The sequence below is a fragment of the Rutidosis leptorrhynchoides genome, chromosome 10 (assembly GCF_046630445.1).
Source record: "Rutidosis leptorrhynchoides isolate AG116_Rl617_1_P2 chromosome 10, CSIRO_AGI_Rlap_v1, whole genome shotgun sequence".
Taxonomy (NCBI): domain Eukaryota; kingdom Viridiplantae; phylum Streptophyta; class Magnoliopsida; order Asterales; family Asteraceae; genus Rutidosis; species Rutidosis leptorrhynchoides.
This window is the reverse complement of record NC_092342.1, coordinates 223,663,711-223,686,905: the sequence shown is the minus strand read 5'-3', so window position 1 is coordinate 223,686,905 and position 23,195 is coordinate 223,663,711. Positions and strand designations below refer to the sequence as shown.

The following is a 23,195-nucleotide window of genomic DNA, read 5'->3' as shown; positions in this document are numbered from 1 at the left end:
GTCGATAAAATAAAGGTTATGGTTTGTTTTAAAAACGAATGCAGTCTTTGAAAAACGTCTCATATAGAGGTCAAAATCTCGCAACGAAATCCATTAATATGGAACGTATATAATCAATATGAACGGGAAATTTTTGTTGGTATCTGATCGTTGGTCTTAGAGAACCAGAAATTTTCATTAGTGTGTCTTATCGATTTTGTTAGGATACATTAGTGAGTCTGGACTTCGACCGTGTTTTCTTTAAAAACGATTGCTTAACACTTTTGTTGGAAACTATATATTATTAACATGTAAATATTATGTGATTTATTAACCTCTTAATGTGTTTGATATTGTGTGATAGATGTCTACCACTAGTACAAATCCCATCGATTCACCTAATCATAATAATGAAGAGTCGAATATATTTTGGGAAGATTCACAAGTTCCCGAAGAGGAACCGGAAGAGGAGGAACCAAAAGAGGAGGAACCGGAAGAAGAGGAACCGGAAGAGGAGGAACCGGAAGAGGAGGAACCGGAAGAGGAAGAACCGAAAGAAGAAGAGATTCTGGAGGAAAAAATATTGATACCTACAGTAAATCAGTTTAATAAAATAAAATCCTCAACCAACGGACCAAAGTCAATAAAGGTCAATGGTGTTTCCGCCGAGGAAGCAAAATAGTAGGAAGATTACCAATTTTCTGATGAATCGGATCCCGATGAGGATTCTGATGATGTTATAGAAATTACCTCGACCCAATTTAATAAAGCAAAATAAAATAATAGGGGAAAAGGTATAAAAATAGAAAAACCTGATTCCAACCCCGATAAACTTTATATGTATCGGCAACATCCGTATTTCCTAAATTGTAACAATAACCCGGGAACCTCTAAACCACCAGGTTTTTCTAAACCATAGTGGAAAACGATAGCTCGTAGTAGGGAGCACCGTATATCCCTAGGAAATTAGCAAAACAAACCAAGTCCGAAGAAGAAGAAACGAGTGAGTCGGATTAAAGAGTTGTAATCATGTTGTGTAATATATGTAATATAGTGTGCTTGTGCTTTTATGATAAATGTAAAATTGCTTGTATTGTTTATTAATTATCTTTTATGAATCTAATCCTTTTCTATTTTACAGTATAAAAATAAAATGGACGTTAAGGGTAGACAACCGAATATTTTAGAAGACCTACCAGAGGATATGATTGAGGAAATCTTGTCTAGAGTCTGTCAGAATTCATCAGCACATTTTGTTATGGCAAAATTAACTTGTCAAACATTTGAAAGACTTTCCAGAAATGCCTTAGTTTATAAAAGGCTTTCCTTTGATAGGTAGAGTATATCACATTGGGGAGACCGTAAGTTACGCCGTGTTTTCTTTAAAGCATTAAATGCGGGTAACTCAAATGCAATTTTACGATACGGTTTAAGAATCTATTTTGACTCAACATATCCCAACATAGGATTTCGTGAGTTAGAAAGAGCTTCTAACATGCAACATAAAGAAGCATGTTATACTTACGGGTTAGTGATGTTCGCTTCTTACCAAAGTGAGAAAAAGAACATCGGATTACAACTTTTAAATAAAACCTTCCCACAAGTGACGGATTCAGTAGTTGGGGTGAGAAACAAGGTTTTTAGATTATTACGGGGCTATTGGACATTACGAAATCCTCGTCCTTTTGACGACATTACAACATGCTGCCTAGCCAATGGTTATAACGGTTACTTTCCACAAGACCAAGGATGGGAAATCGTCTTAGTAAAACCAGAATGTATGACTTGTTTCTGGACTTATGAATTACGTGTCTTTATTTCTTTTGCTGAGCAACTTAACTAGAATTGCCTTTATAGCTGCCGAGTAGCAATGTTATTATGTGTTATATTTCATCCTATATGTATAATAGCGGTATTGTAAGTTTGTAAAATATTGTATAAAGTTTGAACGCGAAATATTATTGTAATAAGTTTTTCATATAGAATCGTAGTAGTTGAATTGTATAATAGCTGATAAGTATGAACTTCACGGGTAGGTACTACCCGAATTAAAACTATAAAATGCTAATATGAAGAAAAAGCTTTTATAAATAAGTTCATATTATGCTACGAAATACTATTGACTACTATTAAATTCTATATGATTAACTCAATTCTTTTGGCTATTTTTAAAGGAAATGGCACCGGCGACTCGTCAGAATTTGAACATGAGTGAGGAAGACTTCCGTGTTTTCCTTGCTGTGAACATAGCCGCAGTATAGGCTGCGATGCAAAATAACAATAACTCTGGATCTAGCAGTGGAACTAATTCCGCAAGAAATCGTGTAGGATGCTCCTACAAAGAATTCAATGCCTGCAAACCTTTGGAATTTGATGGAACCGAAGGACCAATTGGATTGAAACGGTGGACCGAGAAGGTCGAATCAGTATTTGCCATAAGTAAGTGTACTGAAGAGGAGAAATTTAAGTACACTACGCATACGTTCACAGGTACGGTGTTAACATGGTGGAATACCTATCTCGAGCAGGTAGGACAAGATGCTACTTACGCACTACCATGGTCAGCATTCAAGCAATTGATGAACGAGCAGTATCGTCCCAGAAATGAGGTCAATAAGCTCAAGGTAGAGCTTAGAGGATTATGAATGCAAGGTTTCGATATCACCACGTACGAACGATGATTCACAGAATTGTGCCTATTGTGTCCCAGAACGTTCGAAGACGAAGAAGAGAAGATCGACGCAATTGTAAAAGGGTTACCGGAAAGGATTCAAGAAGATGTGAGTTCACACGAGCCCGCCTCCATACAAAAGGCAAGTCGAATGGCTCACAAATTAGTGAAACAGATCAAAGGAAAGATTAAAGAGCAGGCGACCGAAGAGGCTAACATGAAACAAGTCAGGAGAAAGTGGGAAGAAACCAATGACAAGAGTCACCAATACAACAACAACAATCACAACCACAATCGCAATAACTATCCCAATAACCGTAACATCAATCGCAATAACAACTTCAACAAACGTCCCAACAACAACTACAATAACCGTCCCAACAACAACAACAGCAACAACAACAGCAACAACAGCAACAATAACAATCCCAACAACAATCTCAATAACAACAATGGCAACAAAAACCAAAAACAGCCATGCCAAAGATGTGAAGAGCATCACCTGGGGTTCTGCACAACATTTTACAACAAGTGTAAAAGAAATGGTCATAGCGCGAAGAAGTGCGAAATCTACGGACCAATGCATAACAGAACTAAAAGAACAAATAATGTCGGAACAAATAACACCGCCATAGTTTGTTTTGGATGTGGAAAACCGGGCCACTTTAGTAGAAATTGCCCGAATCAGGGGAATACTAATGGGCAGGGCCACGGAAGAGTCTTCAATATTAATACGGCAGAAGTGCAGGAAGACCCGGAGCTTGTTACGGGTACGTTTCTCATTGACAATAAATCTGCTTATGTTTTATTTGATTCGGGTACGGATAGAAGCTATATGAGTAGAGATTTTTGTGCTAAACTAAGTTGCTCACCGACGCCCTTGGATAATAAATTTTTACTCGAATTAGCAAACGGTAAATTAATTACAGCAGATAATATATGTCGGAATCGAGAAATTAAACTGGTTAGCGAAACATTTAAGATTGACTTGGTACCAGTAGAGTTAGGGAGTTTTGATGTGATAATCGGTATGGACTGGTTGAAAGAAATGAAAGCAGATATCGTTTGTTTCAAAAATGCAATTCGCATTATACGAGAAAAAGGAAAACCCTTAATGGTGTACGGAGAAAAGAGCAATGCGAAGTTAAATCTTATTAGTAACCTGAAGGCACAAAAACTAATAAGAAAAGGTTGCTATGCTGTGCTAGCCCACGTCGAGAAAGTCAATTCCGAAGAAAAGAACATCAATGATGTTCCCGTCGCAAAGGAATTTCCCGATGTATTTCCGAAAGAATTACCGGGACTACCTCCACACCGATCCGTTGAATTTCAAATAGACCTTTTACCGGGAGCTGCACCAATAGATCGTGATCCATACAGACTCGCACCCAGCGAAATGAAGGAACTTCAGAGCCAGTTACAAGAAATTTTAGAGCGTGGTTTCATTCGACCAAGCACATCACCGTGGGGAGCTCCTGTTTTGTTTGTCAAGAAGAAGGATGGTACATTTAGGTTGTGTATCGACTACCGAGAGTTGAACAAACTTACCATCAAGAACTGCTGTCCACTACCGAGAATCGACGACTTAATTGATCAACTACAAGGCTCGTCAGTTTATTCGAAGATTGATTTACATTCTGGGTATCATCAAATGCGGGTGAAGGAGGATGATATTCCAAAGACTGCTTTTAGGACGCGTTACGATCATTACGAGTTTATGGTTAAGACGTTTGGGTTGACTAACGCACTAGCTGTGTTCATGGACCTCATGAATCGAGTGTGTGGACCATACCTTGACAAGTTTGTCATTGTTTTCATCGATGACATACTTATTTACTCAAAGAATGACCAAGAGCATGAAAAACATTTGAGAAAAGTGCTAGAGTTGTTAAGGAAAGAGAAACTGTACACTAAGTTTTTTTTAAGTGTGCATTTTGGTTGGAAGAAGTTCAATTCCTTGGTCATATAGTGAACAAAGAAGGTATTCAGGTGGATCCAGCAAAGATTGAAACCGTTGAAAAATGGAAAACCCCGAAAACTCCGAAACATATACGCCAATTTTTAGGACTAGCTGGTTACTACAAAAGATTCATCCAAGATTTTTCTAAAATAGCAAAACCCTTGACTGCATTAACGCATAAAGGGAAGAAATTTGAATGGAAAGATGATCAAGAGGAAGCGTTTCAATTATTAAAGAAAAAGTTAACTACGACACCTATATTGTCATTACCTGAAGGGAATGATGATTTTGTGAGATATTGTGACGCCTCAAAGCAAGGTCTCGGTTGTGTAATAATGCAACGTACAAAAGTAATTTCTTATGCGTCTAGACAATTGAAGATTCACGAGCAGAATTATACGACGCATGATTTGGAATTAGGCGCGGTTGTTTTTGCATTAAATACTTGGAGGCACTACTTATATGGGGTCAAAAGTATTATATATACCGACCACAAAAGTCTTCAACACATATTTAATCAGAAACAACTGGACATGAGGCAGCGCAGGTGGATTGAATTGTTGAATGATTACGACTTTGAGATTTGTTATCACCCGGGGAAGGCAAATGTGGTAGCTGATGCTTTGAGCAGAAAGGACAGAGAACCCATTCGAGTAAAAGCTATGAATATAATGATTCACAATAACCTTACTACTAAAATAAAGGAGGAGCAACAAGGGGTTTTAAAAGAGGAAAATTTAAAGGATGAAATACCCAAAGGATCGGAGAAGCATCTTAATATTCGGGAAGACGGAACCCGGTATAGGGCTGAAAGAATTTGAGTACCAAAATTTGGAGATATGAGAGAAATGGTACTTAGAGAAGCTCATAAAACCAGATACTCAATACATCCTGGAACGGGGAAGATGTACAAGGATCTCAAGAAACATTTTTGGGGGCCGGGTATGAAAGCCGATGTTGCTATATACGTAGGAGAATGTTTGACGTGTTCTAAGGTTAAAGCGGAGCATCAGAAACCATCAGGTCTACTTCAACAACCCGAAATCCCGGAATAGAAATGAGAAAACATTACCATGGATTTCATCACTAAATTGCCAAGGACTGCAAGTGGTTTTGATACTATTTGGGTAATAGTTGATCGTCTCACCAAATCAGCACACTTTCTGCCAATAAGAGAAGATGACAAGATGGAGAAATTAGCACGATTGTATTTGAAGGAAGTCCTCTCCAGACATGGAATACCAATCTCTATTATCTCTGATAGGGATGGCAGATTTATTTCAAGATTCTGGCAGACATTACAGCAAGCATTAGAAACTCGTCTAGACATGAGTATTGCTTATCATCCACAAACTGATGGGCAGAACGAAAGGACGATACAAACGCTTGAAGATATGCTAAGAGCATGTGTTATGGATTTCGGAAACAGTTGGGATCGACACCTTCCGTTAGCAGAATTTTCCTACAACAATAGCTACCATTCAAACATTGAGATGACGCCGTTTGAAGCACTCTATGGTAGAAAGTGCAGGTCTCCAATTTTTTGGAGTGAAGTGGGGGATAGACAGATTACGGGTCCGGAGATAATACAAGAAACTACCGAGAAGAACATCCAAATTCAACAACGGTTGAAAACCGCCCAAAGTCGGCAAAAGAGCTACGCTGATATTAAAAGAAAAGATATAGAATTCGAAATTGGAGAGATGGTCATGCTTAAAGTTTCACCTTGGAAAGGTTTTGTTCGTTTTGGTAAACGAGGGAAATTAAATCCAAGGTATATTGGACCATTCAAGATTATTGATCGTGTCGGACCAGTAGCTTACCGACTTGAGTTACCTCAACAACTCGCGGCTGTACATAACACTTTCCACGTCTCGAATTTGAAGAAATGTTTTGCTAAAGGAGATCTCACTATTTCATTAGATGAAATCCAAATCAACGAAAAACTTCAATTCATCGAAGAACCCGTTGAAATAATGGATCGTGAGGTTAAAAGACTTAAGCAAAACAAGATACCAATTGTTAAGGTTCGATGGAATGCTCGTAGAGGACCTGAGTTTACTTGGGAACGAGAAGATCAGATGAAGAAGAAATACCCGAACCTATTTCCAGAAGATACGTCAACACCTCCAACTGCTTAAAATTTCGGGACGAAATTTATTTAACGTGTAGGTACTGTAGTGACCCGAACTTTTCCATGTTTATATACATTAAATGAATTTAATATTTACATGATTATGTGTTTCCAACATGTTAAGCAATCAAACTTGTTAAGACTTGATTAATTGAAATAGGTTTTATAAATACAATTGATCACCCAAGTTGACCGGTGATTTACGAACGTTAAAACTTGTAAAAACTATATGGTGACATATATATGGTTATATATATATATATATATATATATATATATATATATATATATATATATATATATATATATATATATATATATATATATATAGTTAACATGACATTATGATAAGTAAGTATCTCATTAGGTATTTTACCAATGAGTTATATACATAAAAATGAGACTATTGAATTAAGAAACTCGAAAACGATATATATAACGATTATCGTTATAACAACGTCTTACTAAATACATATGAATCATATTAAGATATTGTTACACTATGATAAACATGATAAATGATAGGTAAATATATCATTAAGTGTATTAACAATGAACTACATATGTAAAAACAAGACTACTAACTTAAGGATTTCGAAACGAGACATATATGTAACGATTATCGTTGTAACGATATTTAAATGTATATATATCATATCAAGATATATTAATACATCATATTATCATGATAATATAATAATTTAACATCTCATTTGACATAATAAATAATGGGTTAACAACATTTAACAGGATCGTTAACTTAAAGGTTTCAAAACAACACTTACATGTAACGACTAACGATAACTTAACGACTCAGTTAAAATGTATATACATGTAGTGTTTTAATATGTATTCTTACACTTTTGAAAGACTTAAAGACACTTATCAAAGTACTTCTACTTAACAAAAATGCTTACAATTACATCCTCATTCATTTTCATCAACAATTCTACTCGTATGCACTCGTATTTGTACTCGTACAATACACAGCTTCTAAATGTATTTGCTATTGGTATATACACTCCAATGATCAGCTCTTAGCAGCTCATGTGAGTCACCTAACCATGTTAGAACCATCATTTAACATCTAGCATGAAATATCTCACAAAATTACAAACTAATGGAGACTATATTGCCATCCTAGATTCACGTGAAGTTAGACACACACCAACACTTTCATTTTGCAACTTACATACATCAAACTACTCTCTCTCAAGTGTTATTCCATTTTCTAAGTGTTCTTCATCATCTTCATCAAAATCTAGCTCAATCTAGTTCATAAATCCATACATAAACCAAGTTATAAAACAACTACTCAAGAACACACCAACAACACTTCCAAGTTTGCTAGCTTACTTCCAATCTTGCAAATCCACCTTGAGTGACCATCCAACCTCAAGAAATCTTTCTTATTTACAGTAAGATATCTTTATAATACAAGGTAATACTCATATTCAAACTTTGATTCAATTTCTATAACTATAACAATCTTATTTCGAGTGGAAATTTTACTTGAACTTGTTTTCGTGTCATGATTTTGCTTTAAGAACATTCAAGCCATCCAAGGATCCTTTAAAGCTAAATCTATTTTTCTCATTTCCAGTAGGTTTATCCACAAAACCTGAGATAGTAATGATATTCATAATATCATTCGATTCATATATATAAAACTACCTTATTCGAAGGTTTAAACTTGTAATCACTAGAACATAGTTTAGTTAATTCTAAACTTGTTCGCAAATAAAAGTTAATCCTTCTAACTTGACATTTAAAATCAACTAAACACATGTTCTATATCTATATGATATGCTAACTTAATGATTTAAAACCTGAAAACACGAAAAACACCGTAAAATCGGATATACGTCGTCGTAGTAACACCGCGGGCTGTTTTGGGTTATTTAATTAAAAAATATGATAAACTTTGATTTAAAAGTTGTTCTTCTGGGAAAATGATTTTTATTATGAACATGAAACTATATCCAAAAACCATGGTTAAACTCAAAGTGGAAGTATGTTTTCCAAAATGGTCATCTAGACGTCGTTCTTTCGACTAAAATGACTACCTTTACAAAAACAACTTGTAAAATGTATCTCCGACTATAAACTCATACTTTTTCTGTTTATATTCATAAACTTAAGTTCAATATGAGACCATAGCAACTTGAAACACTCAAAACGGATTTAAAACGAAGAAGTTATGGGTAAAACAAGATTGGATAATTTTTCTTGTTGTAGCTACGTGAAAATTGGTAACAAATCTATATTAATCATATCCTAGATAACTTATATTGTATTATACATGTATTCTAATATATTATGTAATCTTGGGATACCATAGACACGTATGCATATGTTTTGACTTATCATATCGACCAATCTATATATATTATTTGGAACAACCATAGACACTCTATATGCAGTAATGTTTGAGTTAGCTATACAGGGTTGAGGTTGATTCCAAAAATATATATACTTTGAGTTGTGATCTAGCCTGAGAAGTGTATACACTGAGTCGTGGATTGATTCAAGATAATATATCAATTTATTTCTGTACATCTAACTATGGACAACTAGTTGTAGGTTACTAACGAGGACAGCTGACTTAATAAACTTAAAACATTAAAACGTATTAAAAATGTTGTAAATATATTTTGAACATACTTTGAAATATATGTACATATTTGTTATAGGTTCGTGAATCGACTAGTGGCCAAGTCTTAATTCTCGATGAAGTAAAAATCTGTGAAAGTGAGTTATAGTCCCACTTTTAAAAATCTAATATTTTTGGGATGATAATACATGAAGCTTTATAAATGTTTTACAAAATAGACACAAATACATGAAACTACTTTCTATGGTTGAACGATCGAAGCCAAATATGCCCCTTTTTACTTGGTAACCTAAGAATTAGTAAACCAGCCTACTAATTGACGCGAATCCTAAAGATAGATCTATTGGGCCCAACAAACCCCAACCGTTGTAGCGGATGCTTTAGTACTTCGAGTTTTTATATCATGTCTGATGGATGTCCCGGAATGATGGGGATATTCTTATATGCACCTTGTTAATGTCGGTTACCAGGTGTTCACCATATGAATGATTTTTATCTCTATGTATGGGATGTATATTGAAATATGAAATCTTGTGGTCTATTATTACGAGTTGATAAATATATAGGTTAAACCTATAACTCACCAACGTTTTTGTTGACGTTTAAAGCATGTTTATTCTCAGGTGATTATTAAGAGCTTCCGCTGTTGCATGCTAAAATAAGGACAAGATTTGGTGTCAGCATGCTTGTATAATATTGTTTAAAACTGCATTCGAGATTTACTTTGTTGTAACATATTAATATTGTAAACCAATATGTATTGGTAGTGTGTAAGTGTGATATTTTTTTAGATTATCATTTCTGGATAATCTAGGTGATGTCCTTTTAACCTTGTTGATAAAACAAAGGTTATGGTTTGTTTTAAAAACGAATGCAGTCTTTGAAAAACGTCTCATATAGAGGTCAAAACCTCACAACGAAATCAATTAATATGGAATGTTTATAATCAATATGAACGGGACATTTCAAAAATGGTGTTTTGGACAGGTTCGCTGGTAAGTTCTTCAGGTTCTTCACCAAGAGGACAATATGGTGGATGGAAAGGATCGCCTTCCTCTTGTCTCCAATGATTAAGAAGGCTACGAACCCATCAGATGAATTGGGGATGGATGATTGGTTGATTTATTCTGGTGACGCTGCTTTCGGAGCTTAGGTGAACGTCCATGTCGGAATACCTGTCGGAATTCGAGGAACTTGAACTAGTGGCAAGTTCCATTTCGTACGAGTGAATAAAGGATTTTTCGATATGAAATAATTTTCGAATATTGTATGATATTCTAACTTCATAGAATATCTATATATATAGTACTAAAGATTTCGTAGACTACGGAGGAATTTACGGCATATGTCAGGCAAGTCTATAGTAACAGATGTGCTAAGATATGAATTTTTTCTATACGTTATTCATGCAGTCAATGCAGTAAAACGTGTCAAGACTAAGAATGATAAGCAGGTAATTTCCTAAGGATGATAAGCAGATGATTTCCGACTAGAAATGATAAGTAAAACTTTTGACACGCAGACACAGTCGAAGTCCATACTCATTAATGCATCTAAACAACTATCAGTTAGACACACTAATGCAAGACCTGGTTCGCTAAGACCACCGCTCTGATACCAACTGAAAGTTGGGGACGCATCCCACTCAGTGCCTTCCCAGCTAACTGCATGGTGACCACTGAGCATACCCCAGACACTGATTTTACGGCCATGCCTCTAGGCAAAGCCAACCATATTCGGACCGCGAGGAGTAAGAGCCAATTCTTTGTCATAGGTAACACTGTGAGAACCCCCTAATCCATCTGGACGACACAGCTTAAACCAGCTCTGATACCAACTGAAAGGACCCGTCCTAATCCATCTGGAGGAATACATTACATTTGGTTACATCGCGAGGTACTTGACCTCTATATGATACATTTTACAAACATTGCATTCGTTTTTAAAAGACAAACTTCCATTTCATCGAAAGTTGAGGACATGCATACCATTTCATAATATATCCAATTATAATTGACTTAATAATAATCATGATGAACTCAACGACTCGAATGCAACATCTTTTGAAATATGTCATGAATGACTCCAAGTAATATCTCTAAAATGAGCAAATGTACAGCGAAAGATTTCTTTCATACCTGAGAATAAACACGCTTTAAAGTGTCAACCAAAAGGTTGGTGAGTTCATTAGTTTATAATAATCGATCATTTTCATTATTTTAATAGACCACAAGAATTTCATTTCCATTTCTCATAAATATACGTCCCATGCATAGAGACAAAAATTATTCATATGGATTGAACACCTGGTAACCGACATTAACAAGATGCATATAAAAATATCCCCTATCATTCCGGGACATCCATCGGACGTGATAAAACAACATCGAAGTACTAAAGCATCCGCAACCATGGATGGGGTTTGTTAGGCCCGACAGATCTATCTTTAGGATTCGCGTCAATTAGTAGATCGGTTTACTAATTCTTAGGCTACCAAGCAAAAAGGGGCATATTCGGCTTCGATCATTCAACCATAGAATGTAGTATCAATTACTTGTGTCCATTTCGTCAAATATTTATAAAAACAGCGCATGTATTCTCAGTCCCAAAAATATATATTGCAAAAGCATTTAAAAAGGGAGCAAATGAAACTCACAATACGATATTTTGTAGTAAAAATATTCATACGACGATACTGAACAATGCATGGTTGGCCTCGGATTCACGAACCTATATCATTTGTATATATATATATATATATATATATATATATATATATATATATATATATATATATATATATATATATATATATATATTAATACACATAATCGTAATTGAATAAATATATATATTATTAATAGTAATATACTAGGTATATTATATGTTACTTAAATAAATTTAATATATTTAACTTTTATATTTTATATGCTAATAATTATCATTCTTTATATCATGATATCAATAAAATTTATATTAGGATTTATATATGATAACAACATATATTTATATATTAATTGTTACATTTTATATATATAGCTTAGTTACTATTATTTTAATAAAAATATAGAGATATGTAATATTACTATTATTGTAATGTATTTTTATATCTATTTGTCATAATACTAATAATGGTAAGTATGATAATAATAATAATGATAGTAATAATAGTAATAATAATAGTAGTAATAACGTTCATTTTAGTATAAAGGGTAGTTTTAAATAAAAAGATAATTTACTTTAATAATATAATGGTAATAATAACAGTGTTAATAATAATAATCAGATTTATCATAAACTTTATATTTAATTTTTAAACTTATGACTACAGTTTTTATAACTTATATTCGTAATCGTTTTCATAATTGTACCTTTATTCCTATAATTATAACCATTTTCCATAATTTTTATCACATCACTTTTATTATTAATTTCATAACATGATTGTAATTAACATGTTCATAATCATATTAATGATAATAATCATAATAATACAATAAATATAATACTAGCAATGATAATACTAATATTGGTAATAATAATAATAATAATAATAATAATAACTATAATAATAATATTAATACTTAATGATAATATTAGTAATAACTATAATGATAATATTATTACTTAGATAAATGATAATAATATTTATTACTTCTAATACTTAGGAAATGATAACAATTATCATAATAATAACAATAATCAATAATAATAATGAATACAATAAATGATAAATAAATAAATAAATAAATAAATAATAATAATAATAATAATAATAATAATAATAATAATAATAATAAAAATAATAATAATAATAATAATAATAATAACGAAAATAATAATGAAAATGAATGTATAAAAGTGTATACCCTTTTGAAAGCCTTTCTAAAAAGAATTGCCCACGACGGGGCTCGAACCCGAGACCTCTCGCTCCACCAAGACACACTTAACCACTCGACCAACACTGTTTTTCTGAACTAATTTGCAACCCAGTTATATATAATCCGTATTTGTTTGTTTTCCCCTTTTCATCATCTTCTTTACAAAGTGGATCGACCATAAATCATAAACTTGTCATAAAAACAAATTAAATGTTGTTTTTAGAACGTAAACTGAAACAGAAATCAATTGTTTGTGTGTGAATTATTTAAAACAGAAAAAAAATTAAAAACAGAAGCCGTAACAGCTTGTTTATGAACACGTAAGACTTCATATCCTATTTCAAATTATAGGACGTTTTAGACAAAGGTTACAACACGAAACACCTTGCATTTCATTCCCAGAAACTATTGAAATCATTAATTGATCCTAAAACATCGAATTGAGTTCAAATTTCACGATGAACGGTTTGTTTGACTTTTTGAAAATTAAGTTTGACTTCAAAATTTGAATTGGATAGGAAGAAGTGGGAGTTGAGCTTTTGCAGAAATATCGTTTAGAGACAGGATAAAAAATTTGGATCGTGATATTTAAGTAGAATCAAACTTCATATCTGATGTTATACGCATTATTTAATATTAATAATAAATACATATAATTATATTAATAATAATACCATTAGAAATAATAATAGAAATAATAATAATAAAATTAATAATCCTAAAAGTAATAATAATAATAATAATAATAATAATAATAATAATAATAATAATAATAATAATAATAATAATAATAATAATAATAATAATAATATGATTATATTAATAAATATAATAATAATGATATTAATGATGATAATAATAATATTGTAAATGATAAATTTCTTTATGATAACAATGATAACTTATAATTATAAAAAAAAAAAAATTAATGTTAATAGTAATTATAAAAGTAATAATATTAATAAGAATAATAATATTAATAATAATAACTAATAATATTTGAATTATAATCAAATTATAATTTTAATTATTCTCATAATAATATTTATATTTAGCATCTTTATTTTGGTAGTCATAACCCTTTAACTATAATTATATCAATAATAATAATAATAATAATATTAATAATACTAATATTGATATTAATATTAATAGTAATAATAAAAATAATAATAATATTATCATAACAGTTATATTTCCAACTTGTAATTACATTTAATATTACAATCATTTATTTATTTATTTATTATATTTAATATACTTTGTATATATATATAGATTTATTTTTAAATATAACTTTATTATATCTTATTTTATTTCATTTTACATTTTAACTTCTAACCCTTAAATAGTATTTTATTTCAAATTATATTTCCAATCATTATATATATATATATATATATATATATATATATATATATATATATATATATATATATATATGTTTCTATTTATAAATAGTTGTTCGTGAATCGTCGGGGATGGTCGAAGGTCAATTGAATATATGAACAGTTCAAAATTTTTGAGACTTAACATTACAGACTTTGCATATCGTGTCGAGATCATATGAAATTAAGTTTAAATTTGGTCGAAAATTTTCGGGTCGTCACAACACACATTTTAAAAGATGAATTTCCTTCCTTGTTTCTTATTTGTGAAGCCCAATTAGCTGCTGTGAATCAGTACAATTTTCTAGTAGATATTGAAGGAATTCAAACGGGATGGAATCTTCATCTTAAACAGCCCCTTTCACGATATGATTCGATCAAAGCTACTAACCTGGATAATTTCCTATCTATGTTCATTTTGTTCGATAACAAGGCAGACCAAGTAATATGGTATGCAGCTCCTAGTAACTAGTATTCCGTTTTAGATGCCGTTAGAGTTATAATGCAGTCAGGTAATATCGCTTCTCCGATTTGGCCTAAGGTAGTTTGGGGTAATAATATGCCCTCCAAAATCATGTTATTCATTCGCTAGCAATCAAAAAAAGTATTTCCGTTAGAGACGTTCTGCTTCGGAGACACATTTTGCCCCCTAACTAGTCTCCTTTATGCGTATGGTGTATGGTCGAAGTTGAAACTATTGACCACCTTCTGTTACATTGCAAGTGGTCGTTTAGCATTTGATTAGACTTATTTCGATGGTGGAATATTAGATGGGTCCTTCTGAGATCGATCGTTGATTTTTTTCGATTGGTATTACGGAATAGGTATTAAAGGTCTGAAGTTTTGGATAATGATGGGTCCCGCTACTATTTGGGCCATTTGGATGGCTAGAAACGACATCATCTTTAACGGCAAATTCACGGGTCGTTATGTAATTGTGCAAAATATTATAATAAAGGTGTTCCTACGGGCAACTAATCTCAACCTATGTCATGTCTATAATCTTATGTTTTGGATCAAAATCGTTTTCTTTTATGACATTAGGCTTATATAGCCTCCTTTTGTTTCACTTGTATCTCATGGTCGAAATCGACTCCGTCATTTTATCTTTACTTGATATTCTTAATTGCTTTAATCAAGATATATTTATATTTATCTCTACTAATACATTTATAATTTTTTCGCAAAAAATTAATATTAATATTAATTATTATTATTATTATATTATTATTATTATTATTATTATTATTATTATTATTATTATTATTATTATTATTATTATTATTATTATTATTTGGGGAAGTTAGGGATTAAGACCTTCTCTAACGTTCCCGTGCTGGAGCTCAAGTGCATCCAACACGCCGCCAGCACGTGGCTAACGCGGCGTGTTGGTGGTTAATTGATCTGGCATGCTGGAGGTGAACACGGGAAGAAGTAACTGTGTGCAAAGCTTTTTCGTCGACTTGTTTGATTTATATTGGTTGATTTGAATTCATATACAACGGATATATAAGTTAACGAATATAAATAAATAAATAAATAAATAAATACAACCTTATAAATACAACACAAAATCAAACACACTTTCACATTCATTTCTCTATATTCTTTCAATTTTCTAAACAAAACATTACTCCAAATGGATGCCTTTTTACGCATAGTCGACGATGATTCTTCGGACGATGAAATATTATTAAATGTTATGCGTTCGTGCGCCAAAGAGCTAGACCAGGAAGCTGTTGAAGGCTCAAGTCAGAGACCTCCACGAGGACCCCATATGTATCTTCATAGGGATCGCGAAGGTGCGTCTCAACGTCTTTGGAATGGCTATTTTACTGATAATCCCACGTTTCCTGATCACAAATTTAAAAGACGATTTCGAATGCAACCACAATTATTCATGTGTATCATAACAGGTATATCTGAATGCTCAATGAATCCTTTACCCGCGCACTTTGACTTATTTAAACAAAAATACGACGCGTGTGGTCGTCAAAGTTTTAATATCTATAAAAAATGCACATCTGCGTTACGCCAGTTGGCCTACGGTACATGGGTGACATATGGGACGAATATTTGCATATGAGTGAGCAAACATCATTAAACTGTTTAGACAACTTTTGTGTATGTGTTACTGATTTGTACCAAAAAAAGTATTTACGAAAACCAACTGCACACGATATTCAACGAATATACGCATCTCACGAAACCAAACATGGTTTTAGGGAGATGCTTGGGAGCATAGATTGCATGCATTGTGAATGAAAGAATTGTCTTGTTGCATGGCAAGGGCAACACACAAGTGGTCATCACAAAAAACCAACTCTTATTCTCGAAGTTGTAGCTTCGTATGATATGTGAATATGGCACGCCTATTTTGGTGTTGCAGGTTTCAACAATGATATTAATGTGTTAAACCGATCATCATTGTTTGATTCTAATAAGAACGGTACCATTCCACCTTCACCATTTATAGTAAATGGTCATGACTACACACATGGTTATTATCTCGTCGATAGTATTTATCCGGAGTGGGCTACACTTGTTAAAGCATATTCATCCCCAACTAACGACCCAGCTGCAAACTTTACACGGTTTCAAGAAAGTGCACGAAAGGATGTCGAGCGCACATTCGGTGTTCTTCAAGGTAGATTCATTATATATTACGTGTGCCTGGACGAGCTTGGAAAGCCAAAAAAGTGTCCCGCATTTTATACGTTTGTATTCTATTGCACAATATGATCCAAGAGAATAACGGCTTTGCTATAACTTCATTCGACGAAGAGTATTTAAGAGAGCCAGAAAACCAACATGCTTTTGTTAGGAATCGAAATAGTAATCTAGCAACATGAAAAAAGGAAATACGAGACAAAGATGTGCATAATCAACTTCGTGCAGACTTAACCGAGCATATATGGAATCTTCCACTAAATTTCCGCCGCACCATTTAAAGACTATTTAATTATTGTAATGCTTTTTTAATGAATTTTTATTGTAATCTTTTATTTTTAGGACTTTTAAATTATTGTAATCGTATTATTATTTTTATGTTGTGTGATTTAATAAATTTATTTATTTTTTAAAATTTACAAAATAATAATATAACTAATCAAACAAAATAAATTAAAATCAAGAAAAATGTAAAAGAAATAAAAAATACCCCACTTCTATCTAACAATACGCCACTCAACACGTCACCCATTATTCAGCAGTTTGCTAGCACGCCTATCAAGCACCATAATCTCACCCAGCAACACGTTAACATGCCTCGAATGTTTAAAGATGGTCTAAAACTATAAAATGAGAGAGAACCAAAATAAATAAAGATAAAAAATGATACACCTCATCAAAATCACATCCACACACCTAAAATCACTTGTTCACTATCCTTGAAAACCTCACACCTCCAAAAATGGCATCAGCATCCATCTTCCAAATAATAACCACTCCACCGTCAATCAACCCATCCGTCACCGATCACCGTCACCTAACCACCAACCTCCGCCCATTCCACCGTCAAACCCTCCGCCACCGCCGGCTCACAACCACTTGTTCTTACAAAATATCAATCGAACACGAAGGTAAAACAACCGAAATAGAAGTAGAATCAGACGAAACAATATTGGAAAAAGCACTGGAGACAGGAATGGATGTACCACATGACTGCAAACTCGGAGTTTGTATGACGTGTCCGGCTAAACTGCTTAGTGGAAATGTGGATCAAAGTGAAGGGATGTTGAGTGATGACGTCATCGAACGTGGGTATTCGTTGTTGTGTGTTTCGTATCCTAAATCGGATTGCGTTGTTAAAATTATACCCGAAGAAGAATTGCTTTCTTTGCAATTAGCTACTGCTGACGATTGAGCGATTTTAATTAATTTATTATTATTATTATATAATATAAAGTTAAATTAAATTGATGATTAATTTGGTTTAAGGTTTTTTTGTAGCAAGTATTAATGAAAGTTATAAAAGTTTCGTCTTTGACACTTTTCGTTTAATTGTAGATTAATCTTTCCATCAATTAAATACTGTTTATATTTATATGCATCTCACGTCTGTAGATCTATTATTTAAGAATTATTGATTTTGTTCAAATTTTGATATTAATTGTTGAATATTGAATTTGATGATTGGCGAATTTATTGGTAACGAAACGGATCATGTGAAGTTGATTATTTGACGTATAGTTTACCAACGAGAAATAATCATGAATTAACAAATATGTAAGTAACGCGTTCGAACATTGCGTGTTCAAACTCGTTTGAATCCCAGTACAATGGATCGAAGCTGCTTATGCCGGTCACCCATGAATTGCTCGAACTCGAGTTTGAACTCGGTCAGGTGGTCATTGGGTAGGTCGAAAACATATTCGGCACGGTAGAGTAAAAGTTCGGTCAGGATGAATTCGAACAAAAATTGAGCGTTCTTGTGTAAAATTAAAAAAAATTATTAATACAAATTTTAAAAAGGGTGTACAAGTATATTTTAACCAATTTCCTTTTATCAACAATTATGTGTTTTTTTTTTTTTTTTTCTCTTTTGAAGAGTGTGTTTGGATTAAACTAATCGGTACACTCAAGTGTAACAGAAGCTGTGCAGTTGGAGCTTCCATTTTAAAGTAATAGCTGAAGTTTATGTTTTATAAATATTTGGTAAATTAGGTCGGATTTATGTATGTAAAATGACATGTAAAGACAAAAGTAATACAGAGTAATATATAATGATATAATTGGGTAAGAATGTAATTTAACGTTTCATAATTATGCACTCCGTATTATTTATAAGTCACTTCAAGTATCTTATTTTAGTCTTAGTAGAAAAAACTAAACAATGCTATTAGTTTTATCTTGAAAAAAAAAAACTAATTAGGTTATAGTAATAAACTTGTGTACACACCATTCAAATTAATTAAACGTATAAAGATAAGTTATTCATGAAAATTATGAGCTTTAATTTTTGAATTATATTTAAAAAAAAAAAAAGGAAGGGTTGCCAAAATGGCTATAATTCAAATACAGTTAGGGATGACAATAGATCTAAAAAATTCAAGATTCGCGAGTGCCCGTGCTCGTGATAGGTGGATAAAATAAAAAATCTTTACCCGCGGGTGGGCGATGGATCTAATCTTGTACCCGCGAACGAGTCGCAGGTGGGTGATGGATGTAATAGATCCGTTGCGGGTAAAATTCGATCCGAAAATCCGTATTACCCATTTGAATAATCCACAAAAATATCCGTTCTAAATGGGTAAAAATCGCCACCTTGAATTAATGGTCAATAGGTAATAATTTACTCCGTATAAGTTTCTACATTCCTCATATCATTTTGGTATCAAACTTCTTAGTAACTAATCCCACAACTAGAAATTATATTTATTATATAATCAAAGCATGTTGTTGTTTGATTCGTTTATTAGACTATCTTAAGTTCTTAATAAATCTATTTTTTATCTATCATTTTAGTGATTCGTTAACCTACCGTATGATTAGTTTTAGCAATTATATATTGATTGTTAATTTTAAACATTGTAGTTTCACATATACTAGCAAAAAAAGTATAATTAATATATGTTTTCTCATTTTATATTATCATAAAAATGGTTATATGATAGATTATGTTTTTAATGTCACTTTAAATTATGTAATGACATTTGTTTTTGATTTTTGAATACTTTAATTTACATATACTTCATGAATAAGATCTGCGGGTAAACCCGCGACCCGTGGATATCTGTGGGTATGGCTACGGATCTAAAAATAAATCCGTTAACCAAGATCCGCGAGCTAATGGATCATCAAAAAATCTGCGAGTGCTGGTGATGGATGTAGTGGATCCGCGCTCACAACCCCGCGGGTGCCATCCCTAAATACAATACGGTTTTAGTTAGGTTCAAAATTTTCAACTATCTATATATACTTATATAAAAAAGAGATTTGTTTAGCTTACTTGTTAACAAAATCATTTTTAAATGGGTTAATGACAAGTGAAATTTACACTTGTCAATTCTCAATGGTTGTGATTAAAATTCATAAAATAAATGATTAATAACAATATTATAAAGAAATTAATAAAAAAAAAATGTGACCAATTTAGTGCGGATAATTTAAAGAGATTGTTGTAACTAACTAATTAGAAAAATATGTTTAATTATAGTAGAACACATCTATTCTTATAATAACTCACGAGTCAAATATAGTTTGTTTTGTTCTTATCTTTATCTTTAGTTTTATCTTTTGATTCACATGTGTAACTATTCTATATGTAAATTCGATACATATGTTAATCTAAGATATAATTAGGGCATGTTTACTTACCACTTAATAGTTTGTTTATGTACAACTCTTAATTTAGTAAGTAAAATTGTTGTTTATTTGTCACTTAATATATCACTTAATCTGAAAATTGATAGGTTTTAGAAGACCTGGAATCAAACACCCTTCCAGAATTAAAGGCAAATGAAAACAGAGGCAACTTAAGAACAAAAAAGTAAACGGCCCCTTATTTTATAGCAAGACATATAGATTAATTACCACTTGTGAATGAGTAGATCACTTACGATACATATTCATTATTGTTTCTTTATTCATTTATATGTCATTATTCTGAACCGAGATCCCTAGAGAAAAAAATTATGTTTTTATGTAACTAATCTTCAAATAGATTTTGAGTAGCCGTGAAACGCACTAGCTCAAAAACTAGTAAGGATATATAAAAAAAGAAAAGGAGAGTTTCTCTCTCGATCTAAAGTGTGGGGATGAGAATTCATACATAAATATTTACACGTAGAAACACACACTTGTGTGCGAAATTTCGGTGTGCATAATAACTTTATGTTTAATTACTAAATTTTCATACTTTGAAATAAAAGAGTATAAAAATGATGGAAAGTGGAGAAAGTTCTTATGTGAAGCTTACAAAAGAACAAGAAGCCTCGCTACAAGATGTCACACCCGGGGAACTTAATCAACCTCTTGATATTCATCAGGTTTCAAAATAATAATATGTCGTAAGAAATCAATACAAATACATATAATGTGTTTTTATTGTGTTTGTTTTAAACACATTGATTTCTATATTTTGATGTGGTAAACGTCGTTTTTATAGTTAGGTGCACGTAGATGCCCAGAATGTGGGCAAGCATTACCATCTACGTATGAACCACCCGCCGATGAAGATTGGACTACTGGAATATTTAGTTGTGCCGATGATCCTGAAAGTTGTAAGTTTTAATCTTTGTCGTGTTTCTTATTTATGTAAGAAATGTGACATCAATTGTTTGTCATATTTGAGGGCTTTTAATTTGTATGAACGGTTAATATTAGGCATGACCGGACTATTCTGTCCGTGGTGGTTGTTTGGGCGTAATGTGGAAAAGTTGAACGAAGAGATCCCAGCAAACAATGCATGTATGTGTCATGTGTTATGCGTAGAAGGTGGCATGGTCTTAGCCACAATTATTGCACTCGTCCCAGGAATCGATCCTGGCACTTCATGTCTCATTACTGAGGGACTTTTATTCGCTTGGTGGATGTGTGGTATTTATACCGGCATGGCAAGACAATCATTACAACGTAAATATCACCTAAAGGTATTACTACGGTACTACTACATCCATCCCAAATCTATTGTCCAAGAAAAAAACACAGTTTACAAAAAATGACTGTTAAATGTACTTTTTGTTTATTTTATAGTTTTACCTCTTATTTTTTACATATCCTTTTGTCTTATATATATAAGGTAATGACACAAAAGAACTTTATTACATTATTCTTATCTATTTATAAAAATGCACAATTAATTTGGGATATTCCAAAAAAGTATACTGAAATATAGATTTGAGACGGAGAAATATTACGAAACGTTTTGCTAATATTTGTGTCCATGTAACACACATTATTGTGCCCATGTAACACACATTAAATGTGTTTAATTAAGTCAGTAATGTATTTAAATATTTATCTCTTTATATAATATTCATTAACACGACATAATATTTACCTTTTATGCATGAATTTAAAAATCTGATTACAAATTTAAAAAATGAATTTAAACGTGTGTCATAGGAACACTTTAACGTGCGTTTTATATATAGTGACACAAGTTAACAAAACCCTTTTACTTTTGACATAGATCAATAACACAACTTTGCCGTTGTCCTATAAAATAATGATAAATAAGCTTTTTACTACTCAATTAACACTTTTTACTCGAGTAATCACTAGTTTTAATTATTATTTGTATAGGATTCGCCTTGTGATCCATGTGTGGTACATTGTTGTTTGCATTGGTGTGCGATATGTCAAGAGTACCGAGAGATGAAGTTGCATTTAGCCGAGAATGTTGAGAACACCATGACAAGCCCACCTCGTGTTCAACAAATGGATACAATTCGCGAGCAAAGCGAGAAAGATGGGTCTTCTTCCTCCTCCTCCTCATCATCATCGTATTCTTCTTCCAATAGACATACTAGTGAAGATATGGAGCTTCAAGTTGTCCAAAGATGAGTGAAGCATAACAAACATCATCATATCATATGGCTTCACGCAACAATTCATTCCGATATC

General features: G+C 32.4%; 3 protein-coding genes across 3 annotated transcripts; all 3 read left to right on the top strand.

Annotated features, from left to right (window-relative positions):
* The first annotated feature begins 16,266 nt into the window (after nucleotides 1-16,266).
* Nucleotides 16,267-17,479, top strand: LOC139870832 (uncharacterized). The gene is made up of 4 exons (XM_071858602.1): nucleotides 16,267-16,543; nucleotides 16,666-16,884; nucleotides 17,017-17,274; nucleotides 17,376-17,479. The coding sequence occupies exons 1-4, from the start codon at nucleotides 16,267-16,269 to the stop codon at nucleotides 17,477-17,479; spliced, it is 858 nt and encodes a 285-aa protein (XP_071714703.1).
* Nucleotides 17,480-17,978: 499 nt separating this feature from the next.
* On the top strand, nucleotides 17,979-18,567 carry LOC139873203 (ferredoxin C 1, chloroplastic). The gene has a single exon (XM_071861135.1). It carries the CDS (start codon nucleotides 18,040-18,042, stop codon nucleotides 18,490-18,492), a length of 453 nt encoding a protein of 150 aa, XP_071717236.1. The 5' UTR covers nucleotides 17,979-18,039; the 3' UTR covers nucleotides 18,493-18,567.
* A 2,941-nt stretch (nucleotides 18,568-21,508) lies between these two features.
* Nucleotides 21,509-23,135, top strand: LOC139870831 (cell number regulator 6-like). Its single transcript, XM_071858601.1, has 4 exons — nucleotides 21,509-21,616; nucleotides 21,736-21,850; nucleotides 21,954-22,219; nucleotides 22,875-23,135. The coding sequence occupies exons 1-4, from the start codon at nucleotides 21,509-21,511 to the stop codon at nucleotides 23,133-23,135; spliced, it is 750 nt and encodes a 249-aa protein (XP_071714702.1).
* Nucleotides 23,136-23,195: the final 60 nt, after the last annotated feature.